This window comes from Scomber scombrus, chromosome 3 (genome assembly GCF_963691925.1).
Source record: "Scomber scombrus chromosome 3, fScoSco1.1, whole genome shotgun sequence".
Lineage (NCBI taxonomy): Eukaryota > Metazoa > Chordata > Actinopteri > Scombriformes > Scombridae > Scomber > Scomber scombrus.
In genome coordinates this window covers 23461883-23478456 of record NC_084972.1, presented here as the reverse complement: position 1 = coordinate 23478456, position 16574 = coordinate 23461883, and the positions used below count along the sequence as shown (strand labels likewise).

At 39.5% G+C, this 16574-nt stretch overlaps 1 protein-coding gene across 1 annotated transcript; it reads right to left on the bottom strand.

Moving 5' to 3' along the window:
- Positions 1–1362: 1362 nt before the first annotated feature.
- On the bottom strand, positions 1363–14752 carry LOC133977772 (CTTNBP2 N-terminal-like protein). The gene is made up of 7 exons (XM_062416048.1): positions 14686–14752; positions 11401–11505; positions 4922–5155; positions 3863–3970; positions 3520–3708; positions 3212–3382; positions 1363–3082 (listed from the first exon to the last, which is right to left on the bottom strand). The coding sequence occupies exons 1-7, from the start codon at positions 14722–14724 to the stop codon at positions 2093–2095; spliced, it is 1836 nt and encodes a 611-aa protein (XP_062272032.1). The 5' UTR covers positions 14725–14752; the 3' UTR covers positions 1363–2092.
- Positions 14753–16574: the final 1822 nt, after the last annotated feature.

Here is a 16574-nt window from a genome sequence, read left to right as displayed (position 1 = left end):
AGCATTGACTGATTGAAAGAGACACTACAGTATGTAACAGTACAGAACCCATAGAATCAATTGCATCTTTCTGTATTTTCTGTGCACTTTCGCAATTGAAAATTCACCAGCACCTCCCAGTTTCTATCTCTAAAGTTTAAGTGATGCCACTTAAAGAGCATACCACAAGTACGCTGTTTACAGCTGAAGCAACACAGGGCGCAAAATAACAAATAATTCAGACCACGTAAGAGTTCTAAAAGTTTTCTTTTTAACTAAACAAGAATGGGAGGTGACACTCTTCTACTCAGCAGCCCAATACAGTCACACATCACCCACACAAATACAGAGGTATTAAACAGTCATGCATATGTAATACACAGTGGATAGGATGGTAGAACAAAGTCAAACATATATTTCAAACTCTGTCTCTTATGTTTGGTATATCCACAGTACTAGATTTCTGCTTTCTAAATGCAGCATTTTTACAGTTATCTTTTATGGTGCTGATCAAGTACACATTGATACAATCAACTAAATATTACAAATGAAAATAATACAGATCCAGTTTACTTATATGAAGAAAAACAGAAGTAGATGTCAAATATCTCAGTTAGTATGTAACTATCTGTAATAGTTTGTTTTTGATGCAGCTGAAAGCTACTTAGCTATTAATCAAATACTGACATCTAGAGGACACTACTGGGTTGTGCAGTACTAATAATATTGAAGACATCAACTGCAGAGCAATATATTACTGATATTTTAGGTGTGGAGAAATAAGAAAACTTTGTGTCAGCAATATGTAAACCATGACCTGAAGTGATCTTTTGGGGAAAAAAGCTGATTTATTATTTTTCTATTCAAATGCATTTATATTTTTATCATGGGATTCATTTACTAGTTACAATATAGATCCTAAGCCAAAAAACCTTTTAAGTCATTAAGTTACTATTTAAATGCAGCATGTTGAATTCTTGTAAATCCAGATTTACAAGAACATCAGATTTTAGGTGGCTTGGCTAAATTGTATTCTACTTTTAGTCATCAGTAACATTTCGAAATGCTTACCATCTCAGTTGTCTGGATATAGATATGATGTACAGTACAGATGAATTACACAAATTTGTTCCATATCAAAAATTGAAAGCAGCTTTCACTAATTTTCTCTATATTATTGTTGGCATGAATAGTTACACCACTGTCTGAGGGCAACAGTATAAATAACAAATGATGAATACATATCAATCTTTGGGACTAATTTATTTAATCTGTTGCTTTCCAGCATATACAGTACTGTAAAGGATGTGATAAAAGAAGAGATAACAAACATGGCAATTGTTATAATATTAATCACAGCCATTACAGCCTATAAAAGTTTTATAATGATTTCTTGTAAATGACAAAGGCATGATATTATTCTGAATCACTCATCTTAACCAACATATTGTACAATGGTGACTGTGTATAATTGGTGCTTATATGATATTTATCATAACTATGCAACATTATAGTAATACATGAACAACACACAGTATAAACACTGAGCTAGCTGTATAAAACAATCATACATTATGAACTGAGGAACATTTATAAAACAAATACATTTTTATAAAAAAAGACGGCAACATATGAGTGCACACTGAAATGAGACTATGTAGCATACATTGGTCCAAGGAATACTTGTTACATTTGGTCTGATTATAATTTGTTTATAATAACAAGCAACATACTTGAGACAAAGTATGGGGAAAAATAATAACTCTTCAGTAAGTTGGTTTTGCATTCTTTGGAAATATGACACCATAAAATCAAAAGACTTATGATAAAATGCTGCGCCGAACAAACAGTATTGGCACATTTATAATTGCTCATTAGTACCAGCCCCTTAAAAACTACCTAAAATAGTGCCTCAGCGCATATTTAAAAAAAGAATCTAATAAATATAAAAAGCACAACAGTGTTTGAAGGGATCTCTGTTCAAATAAGCACAGGATATAAGTTCTGTCATGTACAGGACAATACCTTAACCATAATTATGTGATGTGGATTAAACCATCATCTCTCGAGCAGAGCAGCAACTGACTCATTTATCGATGCATCAAATGATCAGTTAATTAGAAGAAACCACCATGTCCAGTTCTTTGACCCCCTCCTGGCTGGAGGTGAGGCCACAGTTACCTGAGAGGGGACTGTCAGAGAAATGACTAGCAGACCTGGGCACCGCAGCCGGAGAGGGAGGGGCCTGGGCCAGACCGGGCTTCTTAGGGGGGATGGGTGGAGGGTTGCCCCTGTCTGCCCTGGGGATTGTAGGTGATCTGATGCCCTGCGAAAGTGCTGCTGCGGCCCTCCCGATGACTGGAGACAAGGGGGCTGCCAGGCTGCGGTAGTCTGTACCGAACGGTGAATTGTTTGGTGCTGTGAGTTTGGGTGTGATGCTCTGCTGGACGGTGGTGAAGCGAGACAGGACTTGAGTGACGGTGCTTCGGGCCATCTGCTTGACTGGGCTGGCTTCTGGGGAGGGGCTGCTGGGCACAGGGGAGGGGTCCTTTGGTGATACGGGTGAGAGGGGTGACAGGGGAAGAGCTGGCTGTGGGGACTGGCACTGAGGCTCAGGGTCAATGGTACCCTGGAACTTGTGACGAGCAGCATGGAAGCGTTGGTTGATCCCGGCCTGGTAGGGAGACTGGTACCCACCAGGAATCGGGCTACCTGGCGGGCGTTTGGCAAGGACAGGCGAGGCAGAGGGGGAGGAAGGGGGGAAAGTGGAAGAGACTGTACTGCAGGAGGAGTGCAATGTCTTATTCTGAACTGGAGAATTTTCATTCCCATTTTGTAGGCAGGTCTTATCTGAGGGGGCGCTGTTTGGACTGTGGTGCCCATTGCTCTCCATTGAACAATGGAAACCGTTGACTTTTGGCTGCACAGGTTGCTGGCTTCTGTCTTCCTCAATATCCTCAACCTTAATAGTGTCTACTGTCGTCTTTCCTGAAACAACTTTTGTGGCCCACTCCTTTCCTGCTGCCTCTACTGAAGCTGTAACCGCCCCTCTGACTTCTCTCGTCATAGTCGCCTCCTCCAGCTTCCTCCTCAGCTCTTCTACCTGATCACAAAACAAAAAGAAATATTCATTTTAAGTAGAAATTTTGGTTCTAAAATGCAAGCTTACTTTCTTTTATTGCACTAATATCAATAAGTTACTTAAGTGATGAATGTGTCCAAGTGTTCACACCTCTTGTTGTAGCTGACAGCAGTGAGCTTCCTCCTTCTTCAGCCGTGAGCGGAGCTGCTCTCGTTCTGTGTCGAACTCGGCCAGCTGCTCCTCCACCCTCGCCTCCATCCTCAGGGCTCTCCTCCCCTCGTCCTCCAGCTCCTTCTTCAGGGCCTGACAAGCTTCCTTTTCCTGAATGAGAAAAAGTCAAGTCAGCCAAGAGTGAAAAACCTTCACAAGCCAGTAACACCCTGTACAAACCGAGGAAAAACTTTCAATAAGAGGAAAAGGTGAATAAATTGCCAAACTTGGATTCAAAATGTACATACCTTGTCAAGTTTACGGCTCAGCTCTGTTAGGCGGTGACCCTCCTCCAGAGCCCTGGCACTCGCCCACTTGCACTCTTTGGCCAAAGCACAAGAGAGTTGTTTATGTTGAGCCCGTTCTTCTTCTAGCTGGTCAGTAATCCGCCGCTGATCTTTTTCCAAACGCCGGACCTGGCTCCGCTCAAATTCCAGCTGTAAAGACACACCATGTACAATTATCAAACTTGTGAGTGTACTTCAAACTTTCAACACCAGTTTTACCAAAACAAGCCTCTATTCGATTTAAATGGCACATTACAGACAAATATTTGCAGTGCAATCGACGTCATTATTAAGTAAAAGGCACCTGTTGTTGTAAGCGCTCCCTCTCCTTCTCCAGTATGTAAGTGACATCATCTCCCTCGGCTGTATCCTCTGCATGCCTCCTCTTTTCCTCCTCCAGATCTGCAATGACCTACAACAAACGCAGTGGGGAGACAGAGAGTCAGTAATGAAGTCATATTAGTTTGGTTTGTTTAGTATTAAAGTGTAAAAGCAATAAATTCCTTCTCATTAATGACACCGGAGTCAGCATCCTGTTGCTTGCACACATGCTCCATCAACGTACACGAGCAGCGGCACTATCATTAGCCACCTAAAACCACAATGTCTTTCACACACTTTGCAGTAATGTTAGCTCACCTTTCTATTTTAAACTAACGTAGTACTGCATGCAGTAGGCGCTTTACAGGGATGGAAGAGAGGCAAGGCACTCTGAGCGACATAAACATGTAAACATTTACAATTTCCCAGCAAAACTGTCCTGAATCCTCCTACTATAAGATTCCTTCTGCTTAAATTAGTAATATCAACTACTGTGATATTACATGAATTTATAGTGATGAGCATAATGTCATGAGGCTTTGATGTGTTTTTTCATCATTATCTATAAATACAGGTGTATTCACACACTCAACTCATGTTCACATCAAACACAATAACAACTGAAAATGTGAGTAAGTAATCAAAGTGTGCTGGTTTTCTTTTCTCTTTGTTCATATCTGTTACCCAGCAGTTCTGGATGTGTGTGTACGCCTCTTTGAAAAAAGTCATGATGAAAACAATGCTGCTTTTCTGCTCTTCCTGAAAAACATTTTGGAGACAAAATGTTTTTTTATGGAAAGGGCCAACTTAATCTTATTCATGTTATGTACCAAGACTTTGTTGCCAGCAGTGCTGGATTTTTTATTTTCACGTATAACAAAAAACTGCACTGCACTAACAGCCTCTCAATGGTCTTTTAAATATTCTTCACCATTGGGACCAACTGTTATCTTTTATGTTTCCCAAATGATGTTTTTAAATGTGCATGAGAAACAAGCCCATTTCTGCCTCCCCTAATTAAGGACCACATATCCAGACCCACCCTTCTGTGCCTGCTTTCAGCTGCAGCCAGCTGGGCCAACATCTTTTCTTGCATCCTCCTGCAGTGGCTCACCACCAGTTTAAGAACCACCAGAGGGTTGGAGGTGGAGGAGGAACAGCCAGGGTCCTTGCTCTGGCCGCCCATCACCTCACCGTCTCTCTGCAAGGCCTGGAAGGGGTCGCTTAGGTTGTACCTTCCATATCGCTCCTGGATGAACAGGTCTTTACGCTGAGCCTGAGGAGATGAGAAGAGAAGAGTCAGATGGCTCACTAAGGTCTTATTTTTTCCTTTACAGTCCAGTATGTCCTTGCTTATAGAGATGTTGCAACATAGCTGCAGTACTGTATATGACTCTTGTCTTGGATCACTGTTCTGGCTTATTAGCCTTGTTTAAGTCTCTCTCATTACTGGATGCTGATGCCTGGATATGAATTTTCAATCACAAACTTTGAGCCACATTAGCGGCATGGCTCTAGGGATGACAAAGTCCAATGATTTGTGACATCACAACTAATTGGGAGCCAATCAAGAGCCACTATACATCGTACATAATTAAGTTTGAAGTGAAAACTTAAAACTCTCCAGTGGACATGCACTGAGAAGAGACTTTTCAGTGAAGCAGGAGAGACATGTTGTGTCTAGTAGTTAAACTTTTGAAATGAACAATATTTACATTTTCATGTATTCTGGATTTTTCAATAAGTGAGAAAAACTACATGAAGTTTTAAGTCGTTTTTTTACGAGGTAATTGAGCTTTTTAGCGTAACGTTAAACGTGGCGTTAGCATTTAGCTTACAGCATAACTAAGCATACTTTATTTGAATAGCACCTTTCATAAAGGGTAGTGCTATTCAAAGTGCTTCACAGCCTCACAAGCCAATGATAAGACAGAACAAATGTAAACAGTAAAACAGTTTGAGACTAATGCACTAATGAAAATGTAATAAAATACATTTAAATACTACAATAATATATAAATATAAATCTAATCCTAGATGTGATATATTTTAGAAAGCATTGTAAGCATAATCTGTACCACAGAGCAGGTTAGTCGCAGGCAGTTATGATTTTAGAGAATACATGCTACTATCACTTCTCTCCCACTTAAACAGGAAATTGAAGACTGCGCAAGCGAAAAAGTCCTAGCAGGAGGAAGGAGCAACAGATGGTGTGTGTCTGTCTATCTTTAGCAGGACAGCTGCTCTGGACTGGGCCTTGGCCAAGCTAGACCTGTTCTCTGTTTAACTCATGACAAAGGAGGGATAATAGCAGCAAGACAGCAGATGCCTTTGGGCCTGCCGTGAAAAGGGGCTTCAGTGTGTGTGAGAGAGAGAGAGCAGGGCTGCAGCAGAGCTGGCAATGTGTCTTAGCAAGGTTTCAACAAAAGAGGATCAAGAGATTAGAGAGAACAGTATCCTCTCTGGCAGGGTGAAGACAGGGCTCCTGATGACTGATACCAAGATTACTTGAGAAGTTTAAAGTGTAGTCAAGAGTGTGGATGGGCCTGTAGTGCAATACCCAGCCATTTTGCTATTCTTATTGAGCCTTTAACTACTGACTGTGTGGGTGGGTGTTACAGGTGAGTGTACAGTTAGACATTGATATGACTCCCAAAAAGCATTATATTAGAGTAGAATCATGAAAATGACAACCATTTATGAATAATTTGATAACAATGCATACAATTAGATCAAAAGTACAATATTTGCGGCAGTACTTAAGACATTTCTTACATGACTGACATTTTTGAACACAGAAAACACAAGACAAAACTGTTAAAAACACCCAAATCCATTATTATATTGATTTATCTTTAGAACTAGACAAGCCTTATTAAGTTAAGCCAAAAAATTGTTTCAACACTCTAAAACTGTATTTAATCTACAATAACTGATATGTTTGGCCTCTTGCAGGCTGTGGAGCAAACTGTAAACACACCACTGACATATAATCACCTTTTAAGTTGATGTGGTTGGCAAACAGTTACTTACAAAAAATGAATGTAAGACTCTGTTTTGGTCTACACGAAGTCCTGTAGGGGGGAAAAAATCAAATTGCTAAATGCGCTGCTATGTTCACCAGCTGAAAACCAAAACAGTAAAGCTGTGGGCCAGAAAACCAAAACAATGAATTTAAAAAAAAAAAACATGCTCGGGGGAACTGCACAGTCTGGTGGTAATTCATGCAATCCATCATAAATGTTAAAATATTGATTTACAGCCGCTCTAACCCTTTCCTTCAAATTCTTAAAAATCCTTAAGTGAGAATGACGAAGGCGGACGACAACAGCTCACACAATTTTCTCAGACAGACCAAAGGTTTTGTGATTGTCATCTTCTACAGTATTAGATCATCTGGCACAAAGAAAGGAGGGCAAGGCTGCGAAGCTTTGCTGCTGTTATTTGATCCAGTCCACTGAGGATGGTGTGAAGGCGGATCAAACAGCATGCAGGGGTGAAACAGGAAAAACACAGCATGCCCAAGAGAATTCAAAAATGCTTCTCAAATGTGGGCGCTATCTAAAGCCCAGTGACCACTCAGCACCTCAGCAACAGTCTTGTGTGCAATGCAGGATATCAAGTGAATGTGGCATGAAGTCCTTGTCCTCACTATGTTTTATTACAGCGTTCCACCATCTGACCTTCAGGAAGATGGTATGAGGAATGAAAATCTCTAGTGATCTGATTAGAAAGAAGATGACATTTCTTTAATAGTGTCTATTTTCAATGCATACCTGTCATTTATACAAATATTCAATCAAAAAATAGCTTGCCTTGAGCAAATAAGATTTTATACTGTCCATCAATTTGTTATGGTTCTCATTTTTTCTCCGAAAGGCGGATCACTAATTTTAAAGAGGTACAGACTTGGCCTGCAGCCCATTACCGTTCCCGTCAGTGACTGTCTGCCCTGATGTGTCACTTTACAGTCAAAGATTAAATAAGCTTAGATCAGGATTTCCATCCTTGACACCTACGTAACTCAAGGATATTCACTCTGACTCACATTCAAGCTGCATGCACTAACAGCAGGGGAAAAAAATGTAAAGGAGGGACTTCGTTTGTAAGCCATTGCTCATATAGGATTTTGAAACTTACAAAGAAAAAACTTGCCAAATGTATTTTTTGTGACTTTCAGAAGTTTCCCATTCCCAGGGCTGCCCATTGTTTTCTTTCTTATTTAATCTATTGATTCAGTCTGCACACATTTCTATAACTGGATAATTGGCTTTAAAATCCCTGTTTTTTTTGTAACTCATAAGACCCCTATTACACAAAAGTTTACTCATAAACACAGACTCTGTCTCTCTTTCTCAGCTCCCACCCTTCAACACACAGACATGTGCACTTCCCTAACACAAAAGCAGGCTGTTTGCTTCTGCATCAATCCTCTGCTGCTGCAAAGAGGCTAGAGAAAGCGAAAAGAAGGATTACAGGGAACATTTTTAACATTACTTAATACTAACACTCAAATATACCAGAGCTTATTCATTACAGCATACTGTACCCTGTACAATACCCATAAACATCCAGTACATGGCTGTTATGCATCACAGTCTACCCCCATTATTCATGCTTTTGTCTGTTGGCTGCAGTTCTTGGCAACCCAGGTGCTTTTGCTCGGGAAGCCGCCTTTGTGCCACGGCTACACTGGTTCAAATCCAGCTTATCTTTTGCTGACACATGCCTGGACTCTTTCAGACGTCCAACGTTGGCGACAAGATCTGTATAATTCTCGGGAAAGGTGATATATGAAATTCTTACCCTAGAGACCGATCTATATCAGTACTGCTTGGGCAGATTACTAAGTAAGCTGAAATGCTCATGCATGCAATTATAATACTATGCAAAAGCAATGGATATGTGAACAGTACTGTTCATCATAATCACGTGACCGTGGATGAAATGCAATGAATTCTACAGTAACTGACACTGATTCCAATCAGTAGATGCATCTTAAAGCTATTTCCCCTAATTCAATGCTGTCCCATATCCAAAGAACACACAAGGTAAACCTATTTGAAGTACCGTGATTTGCACGCTCTAGTCAACCACACCATGTTAACTCGACAGTTAATTAAAGGCTCATTTCCATCTTTGAGCCCCCTTTGAACTTTAAGTAAAGACACATATTCCTTCCCAAAGCAGAAGGGACTACTGGATCACTGCAGGGCTTTGTGTGCCAAATACGAGCGTTGCCAGAGACTAACTTCCTTTTGAAAGCCACAGCGTGGAGGGAGAAGTGAGCAGCTGCACAAGTGAGTCATAAGAGGGGGGAAAAATGCAGCAGATAGTTAGAATGCCAATGATAGTTCTGCATAATTTCTAAAAAGGGGACCACAGAAAAAAACACATCATTAACCTCGCATCCTGTAGAAAATCACTGATGAGAATGGTTGATTTCTGAAAATGCTCAGAATGGAGACTAAAGATTATACTAGATGAAGCATAAGCAAAATGAACAGTTAATCATGTGAGAAACGGTTTATTTAAAGAACTCTACACTGTATGGTGTTATTACCATGGTGATGATATGTGGTTAAGATAAACATTTCTCATATGACACTTAGTGTGGCAATGACACATCAGTCATGACCAACATGAGTAACACAACTGGGCCGTGCTTCCTTAATGACTGTACTTCCAAGTGCAATTTAATTGTTGGGAAAACAAAGAGCTATGTTTATTTTTTTTTCTGATAACAATCTATTTTCATGTGAGGACGAAACCTACGATTCCTTAACATCAGAAAGGTGTGAAGTTGTGTTTTCACCTGTGCTAACTGACTCTGAAAAACATCAATCCTGCACAGAAAAGTGAAAACCTCTACATGTGCATGAGAGATTGAGTATCAATTTTCACCAACAGAGCTTTTTTCATTTATTTTCCTGCAGGTTAGTGACCATACTCTTAATTAAAGAGCAATAAGAACAAAGTAACACACTGCTGCATTGATCCACTCCCAGTCCTGAATGGGTTAACAGTTTGTGCTGGTGGAGCCATGAAAGAAGCGCAGCCATATTCCCCTCAAGCTCCAGTTAAGGCCAGTGTTTATTTGTTCACTCCTACTCTCGCTCACATTGAGTCATCAGGCACCCGGCGTGCTGTAACTCTTCTTGCCTTAGATGGCCAGATCCCAGGAGAGATGTAGGAATGTGGTCTAGACACAACACATGAACATTCAGAAGTAGGCTACACTATGCATTTTATACCAGGAAACTCCAAGAGCATACAGGCTGTAAAGTTCATATCTTAGTAGTGAGAACGAAGTTTGTATAAATATATCAGAAAAGGTACGGCCACCTTTTGCAGAAGGGCTGCATTAATAATCTTTTTCACTTCTCATCTTCAGTTCGTGGTTTCAGAACTGCATCACGGTGACAGTGGTATTGGAATCATTCTTAATGAGTGAAGAAGACCATGCAGAGTCACTGAAGGAATGAGTATGTGGCCCCACAGCATGCAGCGCAGCAGAAGACATGGTGTGGGAAAATAGCCTGACAATCCTTTAATTGAAATGCAGCATTAACCCCACCAAAGTAAGCCATCCTGAAGTAGGAACTAGCTGCTCCATGTCAAACTAACAGTGCTTCCTGTACATCAGGGTTATATCTAAATGAGTTAATGTTCAAGTTCACTGAGGTGCGTCTACTCCTTTAAGCTTTGAAGACAAAGATGACTTATGTTGCTATTAGACAAAGCCCAATATGAGTCACTTTCCTCCAGAGGCGCAGATGCTAGTTTGCCCAGAGCGTTTTGAATAGATCCAGAGGAATGTTAGTCACAGATGGATGGCTTTACTCATTTCATTTACATACAAAGAGCTTCTTTTTTGCAGGAAACGTGTGAAATTAAGCAGGTTATTTAAGGTTATTCAACGGGCATGTAAGGTTTGTGTAGGCCCACCATCTGTCTGCTTGAAAAGTGTCAATTAAAAGTTGGTCAGTGATCAGTTTCAATGGATTCTATAAGATTTCACAGCAGGGAAAGTATACTCAAATATCCACAGAAACCTTGCAAACCACCACTGAAGCATAATCTGTTTCAACTGCCCAACAAAACTGTCATATTATTGCTGTTTTCACTCGTCACATATGACTGTTTGCTCACTTTTGTTGCATGTGTAGTTCACCATGCAAATTATACAGAAGTCAGCCGTGTTGTGGCAAAAATATAAAAATTTGGAGCATAGTGAGCGATCATGCATTACAAATGGAAAGTGGAACATGCTGCAGGAGTGGTTTCAGAAGTTTCACTATGAAACTTTCTTCCCATGTGAAAACATGTCAGTACTGGAATCTATTGCAACTGACGTGACTTCATCTTAACCACAGCCACTGTTCTCTGTGACAAAACTACCAACTCAACAGTCACCTTTCATGCCGAGGGAGGGGTGAATATTTAGTATTAGAAAGACAGATTTTGTACAGAATTAGAGAAAACATTTTAATTATGTTACCAGTTACTATGATTAGATACCTTCAGGGCATCGATGACCAGGTCCCGTGCCTCCAGCTCTCCCTCCAGGATGCTGAAGAGCATCAGCAACTCTGGCTTGGTCATACTCTCCATGTTCAGCTTGGACTGTAAGGACAGAAAATGAGAGAAATGACTTGGTTGACTAATTGATTCCTCATCTGGTCGTATATTTATTTAAAAATGATGCAAGTGAACAAAATTAAAGGTTTATGTCATGTCAATTTATTCATAAAAATAACTACTTGTGTTGCATTTAATTTATTCTACCAGCTTCATTGTAAGACTCCAGAAACAATCAATTATTGCTTTGTTGGCTTTCCCACAACAATTTTCTCAGTTATTTAATTACCTCTAAAAACAATCACGAATCAGACATCCAGGCAGACATTTGATCTATATGCTCTAGCCTACTGATTTATAAGCTTTAAGAGGATATTGACAGGGTATTATCTTTGAAGGAAGTCATTTTGTAGTGCAGAAGCATTACGTAAAATATGTAGTAAAAAAAAAAACTAGACGGGTTACATAATTGTTAAAGTAGTCAAGGTGCATTTGTAATTGTCTCAAACACAAGGTGAGGACATTTCTATCAGAATACTATCAAGCAAAATGAAACTACTGCTCATAAAATTCATGAATGAGCTAACAGGCATATTTAGCAACTGCACAATTTACAACAGCACAACTAAAATGTGAGGGCTCTGTTTTCCATTAAGCTTGCTCATTTCATTTTCATAATGAATTCTGGATACATTCATTGATTTTCTAAACATACTGTCTCAATGAAGTAACACAAACACAGAGACAATAAAAGCTGACAGATGGATCACATATCAAATAAGTGGCAATTCAGCCTCCCGCATCCAAGCTGCTCCATCATCTGTAAAGCTAATGTATAACTTAACTTTTAAATTCAATACTGAATATGATATCAAATCACTTTGTTTTGGTTTCCCAGCGTGTGCTCCATTTATAACGGTAACAGTGACGGTCATTTTGTGTTGGAGATGTGATGTGGTCTCTTTGTAGTGTCTCTGATCTAATCTCACAGCTGTGTTGGTTCTGCTGACAAGCCCTGCGGTGTCCACACCTCAAAACATCCAACCGCACTGCGACCAACTGAATGTATGCGGGCCCCTCTTTGATATAAGATTAAAGCTGTAGATGTAAGTACACTAAACAATCTTTTTCAGATGATGAATTGTCATGTGAGACATGTAGGATTAATGAAAACTGCCCTGGTTAATACTTAATAACAGAAATTGTACTCCAGCTTGAATCACAAAAATATTTGTTCTCACAGCTGTTTGCTAGACTGTGATCCACACCTGAAACTAGCATTCATTCAACAGAGCCGGCCCCTGCTCTGAGCACTCTGTGGTCACCACAACTTTCCACATCATGAAGTCATCAGGGGGGGGGGGGGGGGGGGCTGCTCTCAAGGAGCACTGGTTGCATAATGAGAGACAGCAGCCACCGGCTTTTCACATCAGAGCTGGCAGCTACAATATTTTCCCGGCATCTTTCATAACATTAGCACCAGAGAAACCTGAATGTGAAAAGTGCTGTGGCAGTGCTGCTGCAAATGAGCATAATTACAGTATTTAAATATACTGTGGCACTTATGCAGAGCCATCTCTATATAGACTCTTTCCTCTCTGGCCACTTATGAAATGCACCAACAGCCTACAGCAGCATCCTCTCACAAAGAAGGCACACAGTGTTTAAGTTGTGCCTTCACCAGCACTCATGGTCTGTGGCTTAACCACAGGGGCAACATGCTAATTAAACTACATCATACACACCTCTCTTGGTTTTGGTTTACAGGCTCGCTTGCTAATTTCACAGGCCGCTTTAATCACTGTGAGAAGAGTGTGTTATGAGAAATGTCTGGCCCTGCAGGAGCCTACAGCACATGTGTCATCACACTCATTTACATCCTCATTTTGATATTATTTCACCTAATCCCCCCGAGTTAGAGTTTGTAATCTTGAGGGCAGACAAACATCGAGCGGTAGCCTGGGTAACACAAATATTCCCACATGTTCTGGTATCACCACTTCCGATGACGAAAGCCCTGCGTCTGTAATCCTTTTTATCCCTGTTTGTTTTAAGCCCTTTCAGCCATGTGCCTCGTCTGCAACACCGTAAACTATACACTTTGCTCCAATGCAGAGAGACCCTCAGGTTTGTGAGTAGCTGTTTGTATGTAGCTGTTTGTGAAAAAGTATGGTGGGTGGGGGGGTAAAAAACCATCTCCTAAATTATATCAAAGTCCATAAAAAATCCACTTTGTTTTCCATTTTGGTCTGATGACAATTCCTGAGTGAAATGCTCAGATTCAATCTCAACAAGATCTACACTAACAATCATTTCTGCATAACTTTTAGATTGCAATCAGTTTTTTTTATGAGAATTACAAAACCATTTTGTGCACAGTTATAATTATTGTTAGTCATTTTAGATGTGGGTACTGTTTAGCAAATTGCCTTAATAAAAACTTTTCTCAGTTTGTCAAACTTCATCATCCCAACTTGTTGCTGCTTTTACTGATTAGCGAGGTTAAAAAAAAACAAAAAAACAACTTGGGCATGGACACAACTTATTATGGAGGCTCTGAAACCTTTTTTGGCCCACATATCTTGTCATGAGATGAGGGTCAACTGAGGGGAAGTCCAGTCTGAGAGGTCTGACTATTTTCCTTGTTCTGTGAGACAGGATGGCTGACCAGATGCAGCATGTCTGGATACTAAATTGGATTTGGTGGCCAACCTATTTTTCTATGTAAGCCACCTACTTGCTCCCTCAGCTTGCTACTTAGGCTACTGACTTTGATGCATGCTTGTCTAAAGAAAAATCATGATATAAGACTAATAAAGTTATAAAATGACGGACTGTTTATATTGCTGAGTATTTAACAGCTGGAGCCTGAATCAAATGAGTTAGAAATAGGAGCAAATGGTCATCAGCGTCTCACCACGGGAGATTACATCCCCCATATGTCCCTTTTCTTCTTCTTCGCTTAAAAGATGCTGGATGAAGACAAATCTTTAGTTTAGTATAATCTTTTTTGCATAAAACAAAAATATCTTGGTGTAATCTGATCTTAAAGGGTAACCAAGTCCAAACGGTTCGGCCCTGCAGCCTTCACTAACGCTACTTCACATCATATTTTTTTCTTGTCTTTGCCCCCCAAAAAGTAGCTGAGACACGATGAAACAGTGTGAATTATCTCCTTAAACTTCACACCACCGACACGAAAACGTTTACTTCAAGTCTTCTTACCTTCATATGGCCCTCCGAGCTCTTGGAAAACTCCAGCATGAACTTTTCTCCTATCAGAAGATTTGTTTCACTTGATTTGCGTCCTCTTGATCCCGACGCAGCGGAACACTGGACGGTCAAGTACTTCCTAACTGGCAGCTGAGATAGCCAATAGACGACTCGGAGCTCTGAACGCTGACCAATGAGAGACGAGCTTCTGGAAAAAGGGGCAGGGACAGTGACGTCCCCACCTCTTGGATTTTGTTGGATTTCTTTGTTTAGTATTTTTGAGTCTCTGCCTCTTCTTAAAGAATCGCGTTAGGAACTTTCCTCAAGCGATTTCCATGACTCTACAGGTATGTTGTAGGCTGAAATGATAAAACATGGCTTTAAAATACCAACGAAGACTCATAACATGTTTGTGATCCTAAATAGAAATAATAATAATAATTATAACTTTATTTGTATGCTTTACAACTAAAGAAATGACATGCACCGAGTGCTTTACATTAAAAGGACATAGAAGGAAGGAACATAAAAACATGTTTTAAAGAAAATAGTGACTTCATACTTACATACAGACTTCATTGTTTTTGTTTTTTGTTTATTCTACAGATCTTCTATATAATATCCCTATATAATATTTCTACAATGGTAAGATTTAGAGTTATGCTGTTAATATATGTATTTGATATAGGGTATTTGTGGAAATAGTCCACACATCGGTACTCGAGTGAAAATATTTACTTGATACAAGTGATAGTCCTGCATTTACGATTATCAATATCTGTATAATATACTATGATGTAACATTTGTTCCCAAAGTGGGGTCTGGAGAATAATTTATTTTCACTGTAATTCTATCCATAATTAACACAATAACAGAATGTATTACTATTTTGGTCATGGATTTCATATACTTTCTGTAATAACACATCTAAAAGCAAAAACCTTATCAAGATGAGGGACGCTAGGACAAGATATTATCAAATGGGGGTCTGTGGTCTAATTTGTCAGTTTAGGGGTCCTTGATGTGAAAAAGTTTGAGAACCACTGCTTAAAAGTATCAAATCAAAAATTATGCAAAATTACCCCTTTTAGAGTGTTGTACATATGTTGTTGGAATAATATTGATGATTTTAATTTTGGGTGAATGTGGGTGTGAATAGTTGTCTGTCTCTATGCTAACCCTGTGATTGAATGGTGACTGGTGTATCCTGCCTCTCACCCAATGTCAGCCGGGATTGGCTCCAGCACCCCCGTAACTCTTTAAGTGATAGAGAAAATGGATAGATGGATAGTTTAACTAGCCGTTTTTACCATTTGATCATGATTTGGATGTAAAATCTTAATCTGAGAAGTAATTTGTAACTACAGTTGTTAGATACATGTAATGAAGTAACATTTGCCTCTGAAATGTTGTTAAGTATAAAGTGAAAATACTCAAGTAAATAAGAAAAACTTAATTGTACTTTCCACCACAGATAGGATGAATATTTGATTTGCTTTGATTCTGTAATAAAACAACATATGCATAACATACTTCTCCAAATACTGACATGAAAAAATAAAACCAGATACAGTCCCATTTAAGACATGGCCATGCAAAGACGAAAAAATAAAAATGGAAGAAAAAATGTAAGCATGAAACAGGATTAAAACATTAAAACTTTAAAAGCAGCATAGTTCATTTTCATCTCACAGTGGCAATAAAAGATGCATTAAATGTTATTAAATGTTATAAATGTCACTATATAAACCATCTGTTAGCAATTGATTTCCTTATATGAATCATTCCAGCATTATTAATTATTCCAGTAAAAACATACATGCATTGATTCCTGGATTTTGAGGGATTACAGTATTATTGACTGCCATCTGGTGGCATACTTGCTGTAAAAGCCAGAGTG

What these genes read in the sequence shown, in the direction of transcription:
- LOC133977772 (XM_062416048.1), bottom strand. Translation starts at nt 14,724, where the DNA reads ATGCTGGAGTTTTCCAAGAGCTCGGAGGGCCATATGAAG. An exon ending in TGGTCATCGATGCCCTGAAG is followed by an intron (nt 5,156 to 11,400) that starts GTATCTAATCAT and finishes TCATCTCCTCAG; the next exon opens with GCTCAGCGTAAAGACCTGTT. An exon ending in CTGAAAGCAGGCACAGAAGG is followed by an intron (nt 3,971 to 4,921) that starts GTGGGTCTGGAT and finishes CGTTTGTTGTAG; the next exon opens with GTCATTGCAGATCTGGAGGA.